General features: G+C 41.3%; 1 protein-coding gene across 2 annotated transcripts in view; it reads right to left on the bottom strand.

The window, feature by feature from the left end:
- Positions 1-17,716, bottom strand: part of MKLN1 (muskelin 1) — a 328,108-nt gene that overhangs the window by 301,382 nt on the left and 9,010 nt on the right. The window contains exons 3-4 of one of the 2 annotated variants that reach the window (XM_038556487.1): positions 2,898-3,022; positions 544-611 (exon numbers count right to left, since the gene is read on the bottom strand). In XM_038556487.1, coding sequence (XP_038412415.1) covers positions 544-560 — 17 coding nt within the window. In that variant the 5' untranslated portion in view covers positions 561-611; positions 2,898-3,022. The remainder of the gene's footprint in view (positions 1-543; positions 612-2,897; positions 3,023-17,716) is intronic. The other variant, XM_038556486.1, reaches the window with a different exon arrangement.

The raw sequence follows: 17,716 nt of genomic DNA on the forward strand, positions 1-17,716 counted from the left end.
TGGGGTGCCTGGTGGCTCAGGTGGTTAAGCATCCAACTCTGAGTTCGGGCTAAGATCATGATATCAGGGGCATGAGATGAGCCCTGCATCAGGCTCTACACTCAGCATGGAGTCTGCTTGAGATTCTCTCTCTCCTTCTTCCTTTGCCCCTTCCCCCACACATTCTCTCTCTTTAAAATAGGTAAATAAATCTTTTTTAGAAAATGTCTTAATAGCCCTAAAACAGAGCCTCGGGTAGCCTAAGCACACACTAAATGCTAGCAATTATTCTTATGAGCTGCATGACCTTGGGGAACTCACCTAACCTCTTTGAAACTTTATTTCATCTTCTCTACGTAAAGGGATCATGACTCACGTGGTCTTTATGAAGACCAAATAAACTCCTATAAGTATGTGGCAGTCATTTTTAAGATGTATCAAGTATCCGGCAACTCTTTCAACCAAGTAGAATTAGTTCTGTGTCTCTGTAATCGTCAAGAAACACACATACACACATATTCCTGAGACAGCACTTGTCACATTGCATTGTAAGAAGTTGCTTACCTGTCCATTTCCCCCATTAACAGTACATCCTCTGATTCACCTCTGGACCCTCAGCATGTTGGACACACCTAGCACAGGACAGGCACTCAATAAATATTTGTTGAAATGAATATTGTCCAAACCGATCAGGAATTCTCAAGGCCTTTGCTAGAAATGATGGATTACTACTTTTTGCCAAGTGTCCTCAGTCGACCACCCAGAAATTCTCTTCTTTCTCCTCGGGCACAATATATTGAGATTTTGTCATTTCAAATGTAGCCAATCTTGTGTAGTTGCATTCACTCATTCTCTTTGCTTAAAAAATAATTAGTGAGCACCTTTTTGTGCACCAGGTCCTATGCTGGGCTCCATATGGTGCACCACAAGTGGCAAATGCCCAGGAGAATTTAGTTTCTGCATACTACTGAAAGAAACTATTTACTAGAGAATCATTTACTACTTGAGGTAATAACCTCCTTGGTTTGGTTACTTTATTATAATGATAGAATGTCAGGATGGGAAAGAATGGTTTTCTAGAAGTTGGAGTCCTTTATAGAGTAATAATTAGGGTCAGAGATGCGACTGCTTAAGTTCAAATCCTTGCTCTGCTTTGTACAAGGTATAAGACCCTGGGCAAGTTGCTTAACCCCTGTGAGCCTCACTCTTCTCACCTGTAAGATGGAACTAATAGGATTGATATGAGTATTAAACGTAACAATCCACATTAATCACATATTATGGTACCTGTCATATAGTAGGCATTCTATATGTGTTTGCTCTTGTGATGAACCCCATCCCTCACCCTGGTGTTTGAACTTCCATCACAAGTATATCCAGCAAATGGGGAAGAAATGCCTAGATTCTGCTTGAATACCAACAGGGTCAGGGAACTTACTACAAACAGTTATCTACTTGGTTGGTGGGCAAGTCTAACTATTGATAAATTCTAGTGGGTTGAAATATACATGCTTACATACATCATCCACTCATGGGTCCTCCATCTGCCATTTGGGATTACTCAGGAGAAATATCTCTCCTCTGCAGGATAGGCCCTCTAACTTTAGAAATTAGCTGCATTTGCTAGTTATCACCCCCATCATCACCCCCACACAATCTTAAATTCTTCATTTTTTATATGACACTATTTCCAAGATCCCTTATTCTTTTTACTCTTCTTGAATAATCTTCTATTTATCAATGTCTTTCTTACAGGCTGAAGATCAGGATTCATAACACGGAAGAAATGTGGCCTGATCACAAGTGAGTACTAGAGAACTACTTCTCAACTTAAACACTGTATTTCTATTAATATAGAAAAAGATTGATTTTTTTTGAAGTTACATCACACTGTGTTGACTCATCATCTACTAACAATCTACAGGAGATGCTAAATCTTCCTACGTAAGCAATTGTAAGTCATCTCGCCCCCAATCTGTACTTGTACAATTGAATTTTGGATCTTTGAGTACTTACATCTATCCCTATTAAACTTTATATTGTTAGATGTGATTCATTATTACATTTTGTTAGGATTCAGGCAGGGGGCAGGGGGAGATCCTGATTGTATTATCCAGCTCATTTATTATCCTTTCTAGTTGGTGTGTCATCTGTAAAACTGTTTATCATGCTATCAATGTTATTATCTTAGTCATCAATAAAAGTGTTAAGGGGGACAGGGCTGCTAACCAGACCTGCATTAGATCTCTAGAGATCTGGGTATGCATCAGCCTTTTAAGAAATTTTTTAAAAAGACATCATTCAATCAATCAACACATATTCATTGAGTGCCTACCATGTATCAGTTACTATTCCATGTGCTCAATATGTGATGAATAAAACAAAATCCCTGCCCTCGTCAAGCTTACATTCTAATAGATGAGATAGATAATAAATAAGAAAATAAATAACACTAAATAATACTAATTATTTTAATGAAAAACTAAAGCAGGTATGAGACTAAGGAAGGTTGACAGTAGGATGGAATGGGGGTAATCCATAACAAATTATGTTAGCCATATTGTTGTTTTTGAAGTTTAATTGCATTGCTCATGTCCTGCATTCTCAGTATGCATCCGGATCAAAAGATGCCCCAGAGTAGGGAGCAGGTTGATTTTTCAAGGCCGACTTTGGTCTATGTGGAGTCACATTAAGAAAAAATTAATAGCACAATATGATGAGTGTAAATAGTCTTGAAACAAAAAAGAAAATTTGAAAGGACATAATTCCTCAAGAGACTTCACAACATTTCTTCATCTGCATAGGCTATTCAAACATTGTTAGGCCATCGAGACTAGAATGAAAGCCAGTCACACATCTTGACAAAGACTCCAGAGAGGAGAATCAAGGATTTGAAAAACAGAGAAGCTAACACTTACCTTATTCTGATCCCCATCTTCTTAAGTATGGAGTGTGTCAGGAATCCAGTAATTTATGAAAATTCAGGAGGATGGAATGCTTGGGTGATCCCAAAACATGGCTCAGAGAATCTGGATACTGATTTCTGGAAAAGAAGCCCACAAGGGACAGATGTGAAATCTACGTCTATTAACTGCTCTCTGCTCATGATTCTAATGTTGATAAATTCTTCTAAAGAGTTTTAGATAATCTTCAATTCCTTTTGATATTAGAGGGACTTGATATGTCTTGTTTAGTAAAATCCTAATTGCATCTTCTGAGTCAAAATTTATATTATCGGTGGGATCCCTGGGTGGCTCAGCAGTTGAGCATCTGCCTTTGGCTCAGGGCATGGTCCTGGGGTCCCAGGATCGAGTCCTGCATTGGGCTCCCTGCATGGAGCCTGCTTCTCCTTCTATCTGTGTCTCTGCCTCTCTCACTGTGTCTCTCATGAATAAATAAATAAAATCTTTTTTAAAAATTAAAAAAAAAAGACATGGAGGGGTGCCTGGGTGGCTCAGTTGCTTAAGTGTCTTCCTTTGTCTCAGGTCATGAACTCAGAGTCCTGCAATCCAGCCCTGCATCAGGCTCCCTGCTCAATGGGAGCCTGCTTCTCCCTCTTCCTCTTCTGCTCCCCCTGCTTGTGCTCTCTTCACTCTCTGTCAAATAAATAAAGTCTTAAAAAATAATAATTATAGAAAAAAGAGGAATGGAGTGGTACCTTGCTGGTGGCTCAGTCAGGTAAGCATCTGCCTACAGCTCCAGTCATGTCCCAGGGTCCTGGAATTGAGCCCCATGTCGGGCTCCCTGCTTCGACGGGAGTCTACTTCTCCCTCTCCCTCTGCCCTTCCCCCTCACTTATGTGCTCTCTCTCTCTCTCTAATAAATAAAATCTTTAAAAGAGAGAGAGAGAGAGAGAAAGAAATGAGGCCAGTCTGTTTCAGGTGGAGGGTGCAATGGATGCACATTTTGGAGGATGACAGAGATGACTGTGCATGCTGAGGGTCTGAGCACCAAAAATTTGTTCAACATAGCTGACACAGAGCAGTCAGAGATAAGACTGGAAAGGTAAGTGGGACCAAATTATTCAGAGCCATATAAGCTCCGTCATAGAGGAGGTGGAACCTACTAAAATGTGTGATCGCTTGAATGCTAAGAGTCTTGAAGGGGAAGTCAAGACCACTGCTCAGATGTTTGGCTTGAGCACCTGGGTGAACGGTGATGTTAGTCACTAGGACAGTGAAATAGAAATGCAAAATAGAGGAGCTGGGGAGGAGAAGGGGGAGTTCAGACCAGACCATGTTTGGTTTGTGATGCCTGGAGAACAGTGGCAGGGTAGCAGCAGGTAGTGTGAGCTAGATGTCTCAGGATACAGTACATGAACCTCACTGATGAACGAGATGCCCTGTGTGACATCAGGGAAGAGAAAAGGCCCAAGAGCACTCAAGAGAAACACTGACCTTAAAGGATGGGCAGAAAAAAGTTTCCTTAAGAAAATAAAAAAGAGTAAGAAGGTGTAATCAGAGGGAGAGGCAGGAAACAAGAATGTGAGATATCACAGAGGACAAAGGAAAAACATGTTTCAACAAGTGGGTCATAGTTAACAAAGGCAAATGCTGTCAGGAGATCACGAAAAAGGCTGCGAGGCAGCCATGGGGTGAGTGCCGAGGAGATACTTGAGCAGTTGGCCAGGAGGCAGAAGCCGGGTCACATGAATTGAGAAATAAATGGAGCCAGTGCACAGGGTCTACACAACAGTTTCAGAAAGTTTACCTTAAAAATGGAAGATGTAATCCCTCGATTTTCTTCCCATAAGTAAGGAAAGAGGGCCACCACAAAGGCTTCCTCATCACCTGGAGCCTCCTGGAGCTCAGCTGGCTACACAGCAACACTCTTGCTGATAGGCATGGCCTGTGTGTGGGACTGTGTGTGGTTCCACCACCCATGCCAGATGTGCCTAAAACTCTGGAGGAAACCAAGCCTGCCTTCTCTGCTCTGCACCCAGCTCTTCCTCTGTGCCCGATCCTTTGCCAGGCCTTGTGGGCCCGCACTGTCCTCCTAAACTCCAGGCCCACTGTGGTGCATGATGTCACTGGCCTCTCTGAGCAGCCAGATAGGTAAAAATCTGGTCAGGTACACTTATCACATTACCATTATCATCCACTCATTGCCATGCTTGTGTATTGAAACCGGCTAGAAGGAGAGGAGAGAATTTTGGTCACCTTGGAGTCTGGAGCAGGCAGCTGGCCCCACAGCTGGCCAGACAGCTATCTAAGCAGGGGGCCTCTCTGAGAACAAAATCCAGAAGCCAGAATAAATGGGTCAGGCGGAAAACAGATGACCACCTCAGTAAACAATGCTGAAGGTTGGTCGGAGGGAGTGAAGGTGAGCCAATACATAATGGATGAACGCTGTGAGGGGTTTGGACGTGAGGGGAGGAGCAGGAGGCAGTCCAGGAGCAAGGACCAAGACCTGGAGATGGGCTGAAGCTCTTACCCACACACAGAGCCTGGGCACAGTTACGCTGTGCAAGTCTGTCCCGCTGGCTCTATTATCCCTAACTTTCCCAGTGTGTTCTTTGAGTTTTTCACGCCAGGAACTGAAGTTCTGGACATTCACAGCAATTCCCTAAATCTTATTTCACAACCCCACTCCTGCCATTGTAACCCTGTATGGCAAGAGGAAGCTAGAAAGGCTCCGGCCTGGGCGGTGCTGATGGGGCGCACAGAAGTGTCAGCAGTCACTAATCTGAAATGTTGTGGTTAATAGCTGTCCCTGAACCAAAGAACCAGGAGTGGAAGCAAAGGCCTGACCAGATTTGCTCAAGCCCTCATCAATAACAAAACCAGCCCCAGGGCTTGATTAGTTGAAGCATTGCTTCTAAATTGTAATCAGTCCAGGACATCCATAGGCTCAAAAATGCTCATGATGACTGACTGGAAAGCCTTAACTGTCTTCAGTTTGTAATTACAGCACAGAGAGGTGATAAAAAGCAGTGATGAACATCACAGATAAATATGATATTTTTGCCTGGCGCACAGACTGGCTACACTGAGTTTTCAGCTGAAGATTTTTTTTTCATTTCACTTGAGTCAATAATCATTTACCCACTGAATATTGCTTAAAGCTGAGTTTTCATCTAATTCTCATTTAATGAGATTGAAAAGGAAGAACTAAATAATAATACCTCATTTGTGTACGGGTGCATGTCTTTCAGAGAAGACATCATAACCCGTTTTATACTATCTAATTTACAGTAACAACACTTCTATAATGTAAATACTAGTAAGGGTTATTATCATTTTACAAAGTATGCATGAAAGGAGCCAAGGCATGTTGGGATAAAATGACTAGTTCAATGTAACAGGTAGCTTTCATCTTAGAAGTTTATTTTTTCTTCCTTCCTTCCTTCCTTCCTTCCTTCCTTCCTTCCTTCCTTCCTTCCTTCCTTCCTTCCTTCCTTCCTTCCTTCCTTCCTTTTCCTTCCTTCCTTCCTTCCTTCCTTCCTTCCTTCCTTCCTTCCTTCCTTCCTTCCTTCCTTCCTTCTTTTCTTCCTCCTTCCTCCCCTCTGTCTCTCCCTCCCTCTCTCCTTTCTTTCCTTTCTTGTTTTACAACAAAGCCATGCTTTAGATAAACATGTTTATTAAGGTGTACCTTACCCTTATGTTTTAAGATGAAAAATATCTTGCTTAAAAGAAATAACAAACATTAAAATGTTCGTGTGTCCTACAGATCAAATCTCTCTCAAACTAGATCAAAAACAATCAATTTTGCTTCACAACTCTGCTTTCAATCAGCACAGTTTTCATCAACTTGTGCTACACATATTACTAGTCAATTGTAATATCTCTTCTTCATATGCATTATGTTGTAATGTTCTTGTCATCTCAGCCGGACTTGAAAAGTACCCTTACATGCCCAAATTGGGCATATATGTAAAGTACACTGGCACTTTTATGCTTTTATTAGCTTCCTTTTGGGGGGATAACATTTTTTCTGCTCTTTTCGTGTATTCATTCACTCATTCATTCATAAATACTCTCAAGCATTCATACATCCATTCAAAACAGTGACTGTGTGCCCAAAATGTACAAGCACTATTCTAGATGCAAAGGATAAAAATAGGAAGGAGACAAAATCACTGACTTCAGGAAACTCACAGCCCAGTGAGGGTAAACAGCTAGAGGAGTAAACAACTGTAGTTCAGTGCAGTAGCTGTGGAGATGAAATGACACATGAAAATGGTTTGGGGAGCACAGAGAGGGAATTGGTTTGTGTCTGAGAGGATGAGGAAGGCCTCCTAGAAAGGTGCTCCCAGATCTTAGCATGTCAGGAAAAAGGGATTGGGGTACTCCACATAGCACAGCAATGGGAAAAGACACAGACAAACAAGAGCATGCATTTGAAGAACTACGGGAAACATGGTAAGACAGCAGGTTCTTCGAATATTCTTTTTTTTTTCTTCGAATATTATATGGCAGGTTCTATTCCACAATCCAAGCCCTGGACTTCACCATGGACAATTCCATAAAAGGAAATAGGTGGTCCCTGGGTTATTTGCCCTCAGTCATGTAAGTAAAAACACATTCTACATGGGATCTGTACCAAAGTGCCTTTTAAGACACTGACTATTTGAGAAACATCACAAAATCAAAGTTTGGGTCTGGCCTACCCAAAGTCTGTATTTTCCATATTTCATTACTATTATACTTCAGGGGGGTGGCAGGTAAGAATAGCCTAAGTCTTCCTCAAATATAGGTGATCACTTAACCCATCTCCATTATTGTTTCAATATAAAAATTTTATATAGAAACATATCTAAACATAGCATTTTCAAATGCACTATGATGGATGGGTCAGGTTTTTCCTTTTCACCTCTATCTAATCATTCAGATGTGGTACTTCTCAGCCTCCTAAGGAATGAGAGCTGGCCTTGTGGGCTTCTTATAGCAACTCCACACACTAGCAAGAGGTGTTTGGAAAGTCTCTGAATATGCTATACCCAAGTGCTGGCAGGGAGAGCTCTTCTCGGAAGGCTCTGAGAAGTCCTGCATGAAGATCTTTATGAACTGGGTCAGCAGTAGATGAAATGGGATCACTACAGAACTCACATAGAGTTCTTTCCTAAATAACCATACTCCTTGGTTAATCCTACTCTGAATTCCCTTGTCACTTAATAAAAGCTTTGCATCATGATATTGCATCCTTGTTTCTATTTGGAAACTTTTCAGAGACTCTAAGAGTTCAAAATAACTCATCTATTTTGGTTCCTGACCAATTATGGAATCCTCTCTAAGACATCATTTCTTCATTCATCCAATACTTTATCCATTCAACAAACGTCTAATTCCTCATTTCTATCTCTTGAAGCCAGTTCAATCAGCCTTTTGTTCCCCCATTACTTCACTGAAAACACACACAAGAGGATCACAATGACCTCTAGGATGCCTGATCTGAGGATCAATTATCCTACCTTACTGTCCTCTCAGCAGCTTCTTGGCACTGATGATCACTCCCTTCTTGTTGAAACATTTTCTTTACTTGGCTTCCATCATACCATACTGACTTTCCTCCTACTTCATCATGTACTCCTTCTCATTCTCTTTTGCTGGGTCCTTCCTGATTTCTGAATGCTGGAAGCCCCCTTGGGCTTGCCTCTCTACAATTACCCACCCAGTCCATTGCTTTATTTTGTTTATTTATTTTTAAAAGATTTTATTTTTAAGTAATCTCCATACCCAACATGGGGCTTGAACTCATAACACCAAGATCAAGAGTCACATGCTCCACCAAGTGAGCCAGCCAGGCACCTCCAGACCATTGCTTTAAATGCCATATCTCTTGCTCTGATGTCTGCCTTAGAGACTAAAAAGGATCGTTTTTTTAGAGATGCTGAAGTTTGGGTTGGGCACTGAAGGAGGAGATAGCTTGGCCAAGGAAAGAGGAGGGGCATTTTGCTAATGAGAATAGGATGAAAAGGGGTACAAAGTTGTGAAAAGGCAAACTGTGTTCAGAAAAAAGAGGGAAGTCTGGTGTGAGCTGAAAATGACTATGGCAAGGTGGGTTGTAGCCGTATCAAAAAGAACCTTGATTTAGGTGGGGAATTTGGACTTTATACTAAAGACAATAATTATCAGAGGCTCTTAAATAGGGGAGAGATTCATATTAAAAAAATAAATAAAACTTTAGCTGGCAAGATGAAGGCTGCGCTACAATAAGGGGAGCCTGGTGCCTGGAAAGCCAATTAGAAGGCCCCTGTAATAGTCTAAGGAAGGGATTAAGGTCTGAATCACCATAGCAGCAGTGGGATGAAAAGTAGTGACAAATCCAAGGGAGATTTAGAAGTAGCATTGAGGACATGGTTATTGATTAGATAGGAGTTTGGGAGCAGGGGAGAGAGGCCAAGGTTGATGTGTGATGACATTAAGCTAAATGGGGAAAAGAGAGCCAGTGTGGTGGGGATGATGAGTAGCATATTAAGTTTGCAGTGATTGTAGGATACCAGTGGCAAATGAGACAGGGCTGCAGATCAGGAGACAGGTTTGGACAGAGTGTACAGGTTCAGAAGTCAGTGCCCACTGGTAGCTATGTCCTCAGAATGAATGGGATATCCTGGGAAAGAACACGGGGAGAAGAGTGCTGAAAGAAAAAGTGTCCAGGCAGTTGCCAGGGGAGGAAGAGCCAGGGGAGGAGGCAGAGGAGGAACAGAAAGGTAGCATGAGAATGCACAGCAGAGATCTGAAAGTAAAGGGAGAAGAGCCCTTCCGGGAGGAAATGACCTGGTATAGGATGAGTGCAAGGATTACGTTTGATGATTAGATCTGATGAGCACATATTCTAGAGAGTTAGAAGTCAGATTGGAGTGGGTGGAGTGAAGACTCCTCTTTGAAGTCCTGCTGGGAGGGAAGCAGGTAATGGCTGTGAGAGTGGGACAAGGTGTAAGAATTTCTCTTTATTACAAAATGGGAGTTTTCATTACAACAGGTTCCCAGCTAGTTTTTGCTCACACATCACAACCCCCACAAAACAAACTTCTTGAGCAGCAATCAAACATTCAATTCAGTTCAACACATATATGCAGAGTGCCTGCTATGTTTAAAGGACTGAGCTTGGCATTATAGTGTCTAAAAAGATAGGCAAGATATGGTCATGCTTTGATTCTTCATTAATTGGCCCAAGTCTGCCTGCTTCCAACCACAGCTCCCTGTCCTCTGGCGTCATAAACAATATTAAGAAGGATTTCTTCCATATAGCTGCCCTTTAGCTAATTGAGGGTGGTTTTCAGCTACCTCTTGGATCTTCTCATTGAACTTTTGTGAAATAATCCAATCTTCACATATGTTTACTTGTATAGATGTGTGTATATATTTTGTTACCAGCTAGCTGCTCTCCTCTGGACATCCATTGCTGTCTGTCCTTTTAAAATGTGGCACTCAGAATTCATCTCAACTTTCCTTATCTGGTATAAGCAGTGTGCAAACCAGTTGGAACATTCTTGCCCCTTTCCAGGACATAGCTTTTCTGTTCATGCTCTCTGAGACGGTAGGAGTGTTCTGGTAGTCCCACTACTCACTCATGGTACTTCACAATCAACCCAAATACTGAGATATTTTTGGACCTGATATGTTAATAAAATAGGTCTCCCAATTCTTACTTATACAATTCACTTTTTAAAGCCAATTGCAGAAGTTTATTCCCCCCCCCCCACTAAATACTGTGTTTTTACATTTGTTTTTTATTAGCCAGTTGTAAAAAGAGCAAGGGCTTAGAAGTCAGGCAGATGTAAATTGGAATTCTGGTTTTGCTACATAGCTCAGTGACCTTGGTAATGTCATGATCTCTCTGTCTCAACTTATTAGTGAAAATAGGGCTAATCATAACTCCATTGCAAAGTGGTCCTGTGGCTTCAAGCAAAGTGGTCCTGTGGCTTCAAGCACAGTCCCTAATATATCATAAGGGCTCAATAAATTATGGCTTTCTTGCCTTCTTTCTCTTCCATTTTCTCAGCTTTGTATTCTCAGCAGAAGGATGCCTTTTAAGTAGTGACTCAAGATTAATACACCTTCCTTTTAAAAGAAAAAATAAGTTGAGCAGAATATGAGCCAAGGGCCAAAAGAATACTTTAGTATAATTGTGAAGCATGAGGGCTCTGCAACCAGATGTTCTATGACCGAATCCCAGCTCCACTACTTACTTGTCATCTGATCAGAAGCACATTCATTTACCATATTGAGCCTTGGTTTCCTTATCTGTAAAATGGGGATGATAGTAGTGATTGTGTTTCTGGGTGTTGGAGAAGATGGACTGAGATAATAGATGGAAAGTACTTTTGCATAGAATCTTGCAAATATTAAGTGGTAGCATTATTATTACCACTTAGGAACCTCCAGGTAAAGAAAGTATTAAATATTTAAAATTCTGAAATGAAATGACTGTGTTAAATTGTTTGCATACGTTAGGGTTTTTTATACACAATGCCAAATTGCTGTCTAATGCTTGAACCAATTTCCATGCCCAATATTGTATGATGATTTTGTTTATTTCTCTGCATCTTTAGCCAGCCAAGATATCATTTTAAAGTTCTTGATAATTTGCTGGACACAAAACCATTTGGTCTTACCTTGATCTGGGTCCCTAATCTGTAAGACTTGATCAGTTTATTTTAATTGACCAATTGAATTCCTTTATTTTCCTGCCTTCTCATGTTCTTTACCTATTCTTTTGAGATGTTTTATTCTTATAAGTTTGTGAGATGTTTTTATATAAGTACACTGTTCTTTGTCATATATATTTATATATTTTGTTATATATAGTTGCAAAAGTTCTAGAATCTCTCATTTATCTATTTTGCTTGTAGTACTGTTTGATCTCCATAAATTAAGAAGTTTTAAGTAGTCAAATCTATAAATGTTTTTCTTTTATAAACCATGGTTTAGAAAATGGTTTTCTTTTATAAATCTTTTACTTCTTTTCTCATGAGGGCTTTTACAATGTAAAGGTCAAGAAATGCTTGGGGCACCTGGGTGGCTCAGTCGGTTAAGCATCTGCCTTTGGCTCAGGTCTTGATCCCAGGGTCCTGGAATTGAAATTCAGCCGAGCTCCTTGCTCAGCAGGAAGCCTGCTTCTCTCTTTTCCTATGCCCCTCCCTCTACTCATGCTTTCTCTCTTTCTTTCTATCTCAAATAAATAAATACAATCTTTAAAAAAATGTTTACACCACTTTCATCTTTTCAACACATAACTTTTCTTGTGTGAGCCATTTTTCAAATTTAACTCTTTAACCTATCTGAAATGTATTCCATTCTGTCTTAGCCATGTGTATTCATTCTTTTGAATCAAAAGGAATGCTTTGGTTTCAAGAAATAGAAAATTTAACTCAAATTGGTTTATTTATTTATTTTTTTTAATTTTTATTTATTTATGATAGTCACACACACACACACAGAGAGAGAGAGAGAGAGAGAGAGGCAGAGACATAGGCAGAGGGAGAAGCAGGCTCCATGTACTGGGAGCCCGATGTGGGATTTGATCCCGGGTCTCCAGAATCGCGCCCTGGGCCAAAGGCAGGCGCTAAACCTCTGCGCCACCCAGGGATCCCTCAAATTGGTTTAAACAAAAAATGTGATTTATTGGCTCCCATAAGTGAAAAGTTCAAAGGCTTCAGGGTCATGTTTCCCAGGCGGCTAACACAATGTAGAGAGTACCTGAAGGTTCCATTTTCATTTGTTTGCTTTAATCCCTGGTGATAGCTCCATTCTTAATAGACTCTCCTCTTGTGGTCCCAAGATTGTGGCCAAGACCTCCCAGGGTTAAAAGCTCCTGTGTTTACCTCCTGAAGCAAATTACTTTTGTTCTGGCACTTCTAGCAAAAGTCCTTGATATTCTTTTTCATTGGACTGACTTAGTTCACATGCCCCTACCTGAAGTAGTCACTGGGACAAAGAAAATGAAATTCATTGATTGGCTTAATCTGGAACCCATGTCCTATCTCCTGGAAATAAAGGTGGAGTCAACTTTCCTGGGACGACATGGATATCCCAAAGGAAGCAGCAGCTGGGAAAGAGGGGTGCATTTGAGAAGACAAGTAAGATAAGGACTATATTTTTGAGTATCAAGATTGTTTTTAATAGGAAATGAGAAATTCTGCCACTTAAAAACTCATGTATATTATCTACTATTAACATGGTAGAAATAAGAGTTAAAAATCATGAAAAGATATTATCCCTTGCCCAGGTGCTAAACTCTTTACATTCAAGCTGCATAGGGACCTTCTGGGTGCATCATGGTTTCTAAAGGTCTAATCATACATGGTAGGAAAAATTTCCTTCCCACCAAATGGTCTATAGGTTCTCTGAAATTCTTTCTTAATATGGGTTCATAGACCCAGTGGAAATAGATAATATCCCCTACTCCCCCTTAAATTATTCTGGTAAAATCTCTGTCTTTTGGCTACTTTGTTATCTGATTATTTATTTGGACCATTCCTTATCTGTCTTTTTTTTTTTTTAATTCAAGGTTTTGCTTATATCACTTTCCAAAGTCTTTTCCTAGTTCGTGAGTGCAGATCTTTATTTTATTTTATTTTTTTTAAAGATTTATTTATTTATTCATGAGAGACACAGAGACATAGGCAGAGGGAGAAGCAGGCTCCCTGCAGGGAGCCCGATGTGGGACCCGATCCCAGATCCTGGGATCACGTCCTGAGCCGAAGGCAGACAGACGCTCAACCGCTGAGCCACCCAGGTGTCCCTCTATATTTTAATCTAAACATCTTCTAAGTTGGACCCTGGAGCACACAGGCTTTAAGTTGATCGCGGTAGTGATTCAGAAGCAGCAAGACATAGTAGTGCCCATATATTATGAGTCAGGCATAGTTCAAAGTGTTCTGCCCAGGGCAAGCCATCATCCATTGGACCTCATGAATGGGATTAGTGGTCTTATAAGAAAAGACACAAAAGAGATGATCTCTCTTTCTGTGTGTAGCAAAAAAGTGATTACTGTACACAAGAAGGTGATTATCTGTAAACTAGGGAATGAATGGCCTCTCACCAGACACCAGATCTGCTGGTGCCTTGATCTTGGACTTCTTAGCCTCCAGAACTGTGAAAAATAAGTCCCTTTTAAGTCAGCCAGTCTATGGTATTTATTATGGCAGCTCGAGCTAAGACATCATCCCTTTTCCCTCTTGTGATGTGCTTGTACAGTGACTTAGCTTCTGTGGGCCAGCAATGTCTCTATTTCTTCTTAGACGTTTTGACCACAGTTTCCCTCTCTTGTCTCAGTCCCATCTCTAATATTTTTGACTCTTCTATTATTCATTAGTGCTTATCAACCCTTCTCCTCCTCTGCTCCCCTCCCACTTCTGGATGTGGCTTCCAAACTGCTTTCTGATCTCTCCTACCTCTTTGGTGGCCACTGGCACTGCCCCTTCTAGGACACAAAGTGGACCCCTCATCTGCTGAGTGTGATTGATACCAGCAGAGCTAAGTGAATAAAATGCCATTAAAAAAAATTCTTTTACAGGGGTTCCTGTGTGGCTCAGCATCCAACTCTTGCTTTGGGCTTAGGTCATGATCTCCGGGTTGTGGGATCGAGCCTCCTGCTGGGCTTTCTGCTTAGTGGGCAGTGTGCTTGAGATTCTCTCCCTCTCCTGGGACCCCTCTCCTGCTCACACACATGATTTTAAATCTTTATTTAAAAAGAGGGATCCCTGGGTGGCGCAGCGGTTTGGCGCCTGCCTTTGGCCCAGGGCGCGATCCTGGAGACTCGGGATCGAATCCCACGTCGGGCTCCCGGTGCATGGAGCCTGCTTCTCCCTCTGCCTGTGTCTCTGCCTCTCTCTCTCTCTGTGTGACTATCATGAATAAATAAATAAAATCTTTAAAAAAAAAAAAAAAAAAAGAAAAAATAGGGACGTCTGGGTGGCTCAGCGGTTAAGCATCTGCCTTTAGCTTGGGGCGTGATCCCAGGGTCCTGGGGTTGAGTACCGCATCAGGCTCCCTGCATGGAGTCTGCTTCTCCCTCTGCCTGTGTCTCTGCCTCTCTCTCTGTGTCTCTCATGAATAAATAAATAAAAATCTTTAAAAAATAAAAAAAATCTATCCTAAGATCAATTTATTGTATGATGCTGTTTAATTACTGTTTTTAGACTCTCCTCCAAAACATTACCACATTAAGTATATATAGTGAAGATACATTCTGATTCTGGAAATATTAAAAATGTGAGGGGAAAAGGTTTGTACCTTATAATCTAGGAAATACTGTAGTGGAATGATTGTGTTTTTAATCTATTTGTATTACATGGTCTGCCCTGTTCAGCAGCACTACCTTCATTGTTGTTCTTACTATAAACATAAGCAAAAAACAAACAAAACCCCATTAATTATCTTCAGTACTTTTTGCAGCCCCTCATTGTCTCTGGACATTAGCCCTCTTGCATTATTTTCACAGGCCTGAGCCCTTCCTATGAACAAGGCCCTCCTCCTGCCTTTTGCACATTTCCTTAAAAGTATGAGCTTATCAGAATACTTCTTGAGGAGCCACCCTGATCTTTTTTAGATGCACCCTCTTCTTCATCAAAATCATTGGTTTTATAAAAATTCAAAGATTTTATTTATTTATTTATTAAGGGAGAGAGAGAGTGTGTGGGAGCTGGGGGAGGGGCAGAGGGAGAGAGAATCTGGAGCAGACTCCAAGCTGAGCACAGAGCCAGACAGAGGGCTCAATGTCACAACCCTGTGATCATGACCTGAGCCGTAAATAAGAGTCAGATGCTCAACTGACTGAGCCACCCAGGTGCCCTGGTTTTATAAAAATTTAAATTTTAAGTCATTGTACTCCTCTTTCGCTTTCTTTCCCAGTTCCTGGCCAGACAGAGCCTCATGTCCATCTTTTTTCTTAACTTGCTCAAGTCTTCTTTGTGTCAGGTTAGCAAGTGCAGAATTGCCTTCTCTGGCTATTATAAGTTCAAACATGTTGTGGCCACTTATTTTCAGTTGCATGTCACTTTTACTTCACCAACACATTCTTCTTAGCTGGTGAGAATTAAGCATAGAATAGTACCTCTTCAATAAGCAATTCGTTTGGATTTAAGTTGTGCCAACTTTATTTGATGCTCTTTTCAGCAGAATGAGCTTGTCAGGGGATGTTGAAGTTTTTCATTACCCCTATATCATGCCCCTATGCCAATAATTGTGTCATTTGTATTGGGAAAGCATTATTAATGTTGCCATAACAGGATCACAAGGCCTGACAACACATGGCCAGTGGAGAGAGAGCATACGCCAAGACTGGGGTGAGTACTCCTCCCTAGAGTATGGGCTGTGAATACAGAAGCTGGCTTGCATTAGGGCAGCTAGGCTCTTCAAGGCTGGTGTCTCTTACCAAGGTAAAGTTCAAGAAGCTATTAATACTAGGCAGTCCAGCATGAAGGGTAAGGCCAATGTGTACCATAGTTTAAGGCGATTGCAAGCAGGGGTGTTGGGCAGCAGAATACAGCCCTCTAGGGAAGAGGATTGGTCAGAGATCCTCTAAACAAATATCAGAGTCATGGTAAAGAAGATCAGGGTTCAGTAGGGGGTCCCAAATCTATAGGAAGACTGAGATGCAAGGCAGAATGACCAGAGACTAAAAGTGTGGAGGTCAAGGTGGAAGCCCAGAAATGAACAAACATAGGAGTGATTGGGAGGGATCTATAGGCGTCTGAGGCTCACAGCTGACCAGACTGGAAGGAAGCAAGATGCAGGGGCTGATACTGACGATCCACTCTGTTCCCAGTCAGAATGGTGTTTAAGTGTCGGAGAGGTCATGGAGCTAGACAGATAGGTGCAGCTCCTTAGACCATCCAGCAGCTGGTCACTAGGGAAGGCAAAGACAACTGGCCAGCTGCTTTCCTGTATGCTCCAGTGACAATGTCACTTCTGCTTTTATTTTCACCCAAATCTTCTCTACCAGGCATTAACCCTCGGGTTTGTGGGTTTCTATTTGTGCTCATAAGTTCTTAAGTCACAAGGCTCCTCTGCTTTGCCTTTGATTGCGTGCTTCTTTTGAACAAATTACACAGCTTCATATTGGCATAATACAGCCATAGCCACCACTTACTGATTATTTACCATGTGCCAGATACCACACTAGCTGATTTACCTTACACTATCTTATTTAATTCTCACAACATCCTTGAGAGGTAGGTATTATTGTCCCCATTTTAAAAAGAGGAAACTGAGGCTTATAGGGTTTATGTAATCAGCCCAAGGTCACACATCTTGGATACAAAAGAGCTTGGATTTAAACTTAGTTTTGTCTAATGACCTGTCAATGTGTTGCTAAAGTGACTACATTGACTTCATTTATATTGTGATACATCCAAACAACCTTCATCGACACCTATCAGCCACTAGATTTTTCATCTACCTAAGTATCTACCTATTCATCTATCTTCTATCTTCTTTTATCTCAAATTCTGTAACATTCAGTACTGCACTATGTAAGAAGCAGATCATTAGCAAGTACTTACTGAATGAATTAATGCAGTTTAAAAATGTGATTAGAATTGCTGTGTCTGGGGACGCCTGGGTGGCTCAGCAGCTGAGCGCCTGCCTTCAGCCCGGGGCGTGATCCTGAAGTCCTGGGATCGAGTCCCACATCAGGCTCCTTGCATGGAGCCTTCTTCTCTCTCAGCCTGTGTCTCTGCCTCTCTCTCTATCTCTCTCATGAATAAATAAATAAAATATTAAAAAAAAAGAATTACTGTGTCCTCTCTTGGTTTGGGTATTTATAGTCAAGTAACAAGAATTCTTCAGTT

Source organism: Canis lupus, chromosome 14 (genome assembly GCF_011100685.1).
Source record: "Canis lupus familiaris isolate Mischka breed German Shepherd chromosome 14, alternate assembly UU_Cfam_GSD_1.0, whole genome shotgun sequence".
In the NCBI taxonomy this organism is placed as follows: Eukaryota; Metazoa; Chordata; class Mammalia; order Carnivora; family Canidae; genus Canis; species Canis lupus.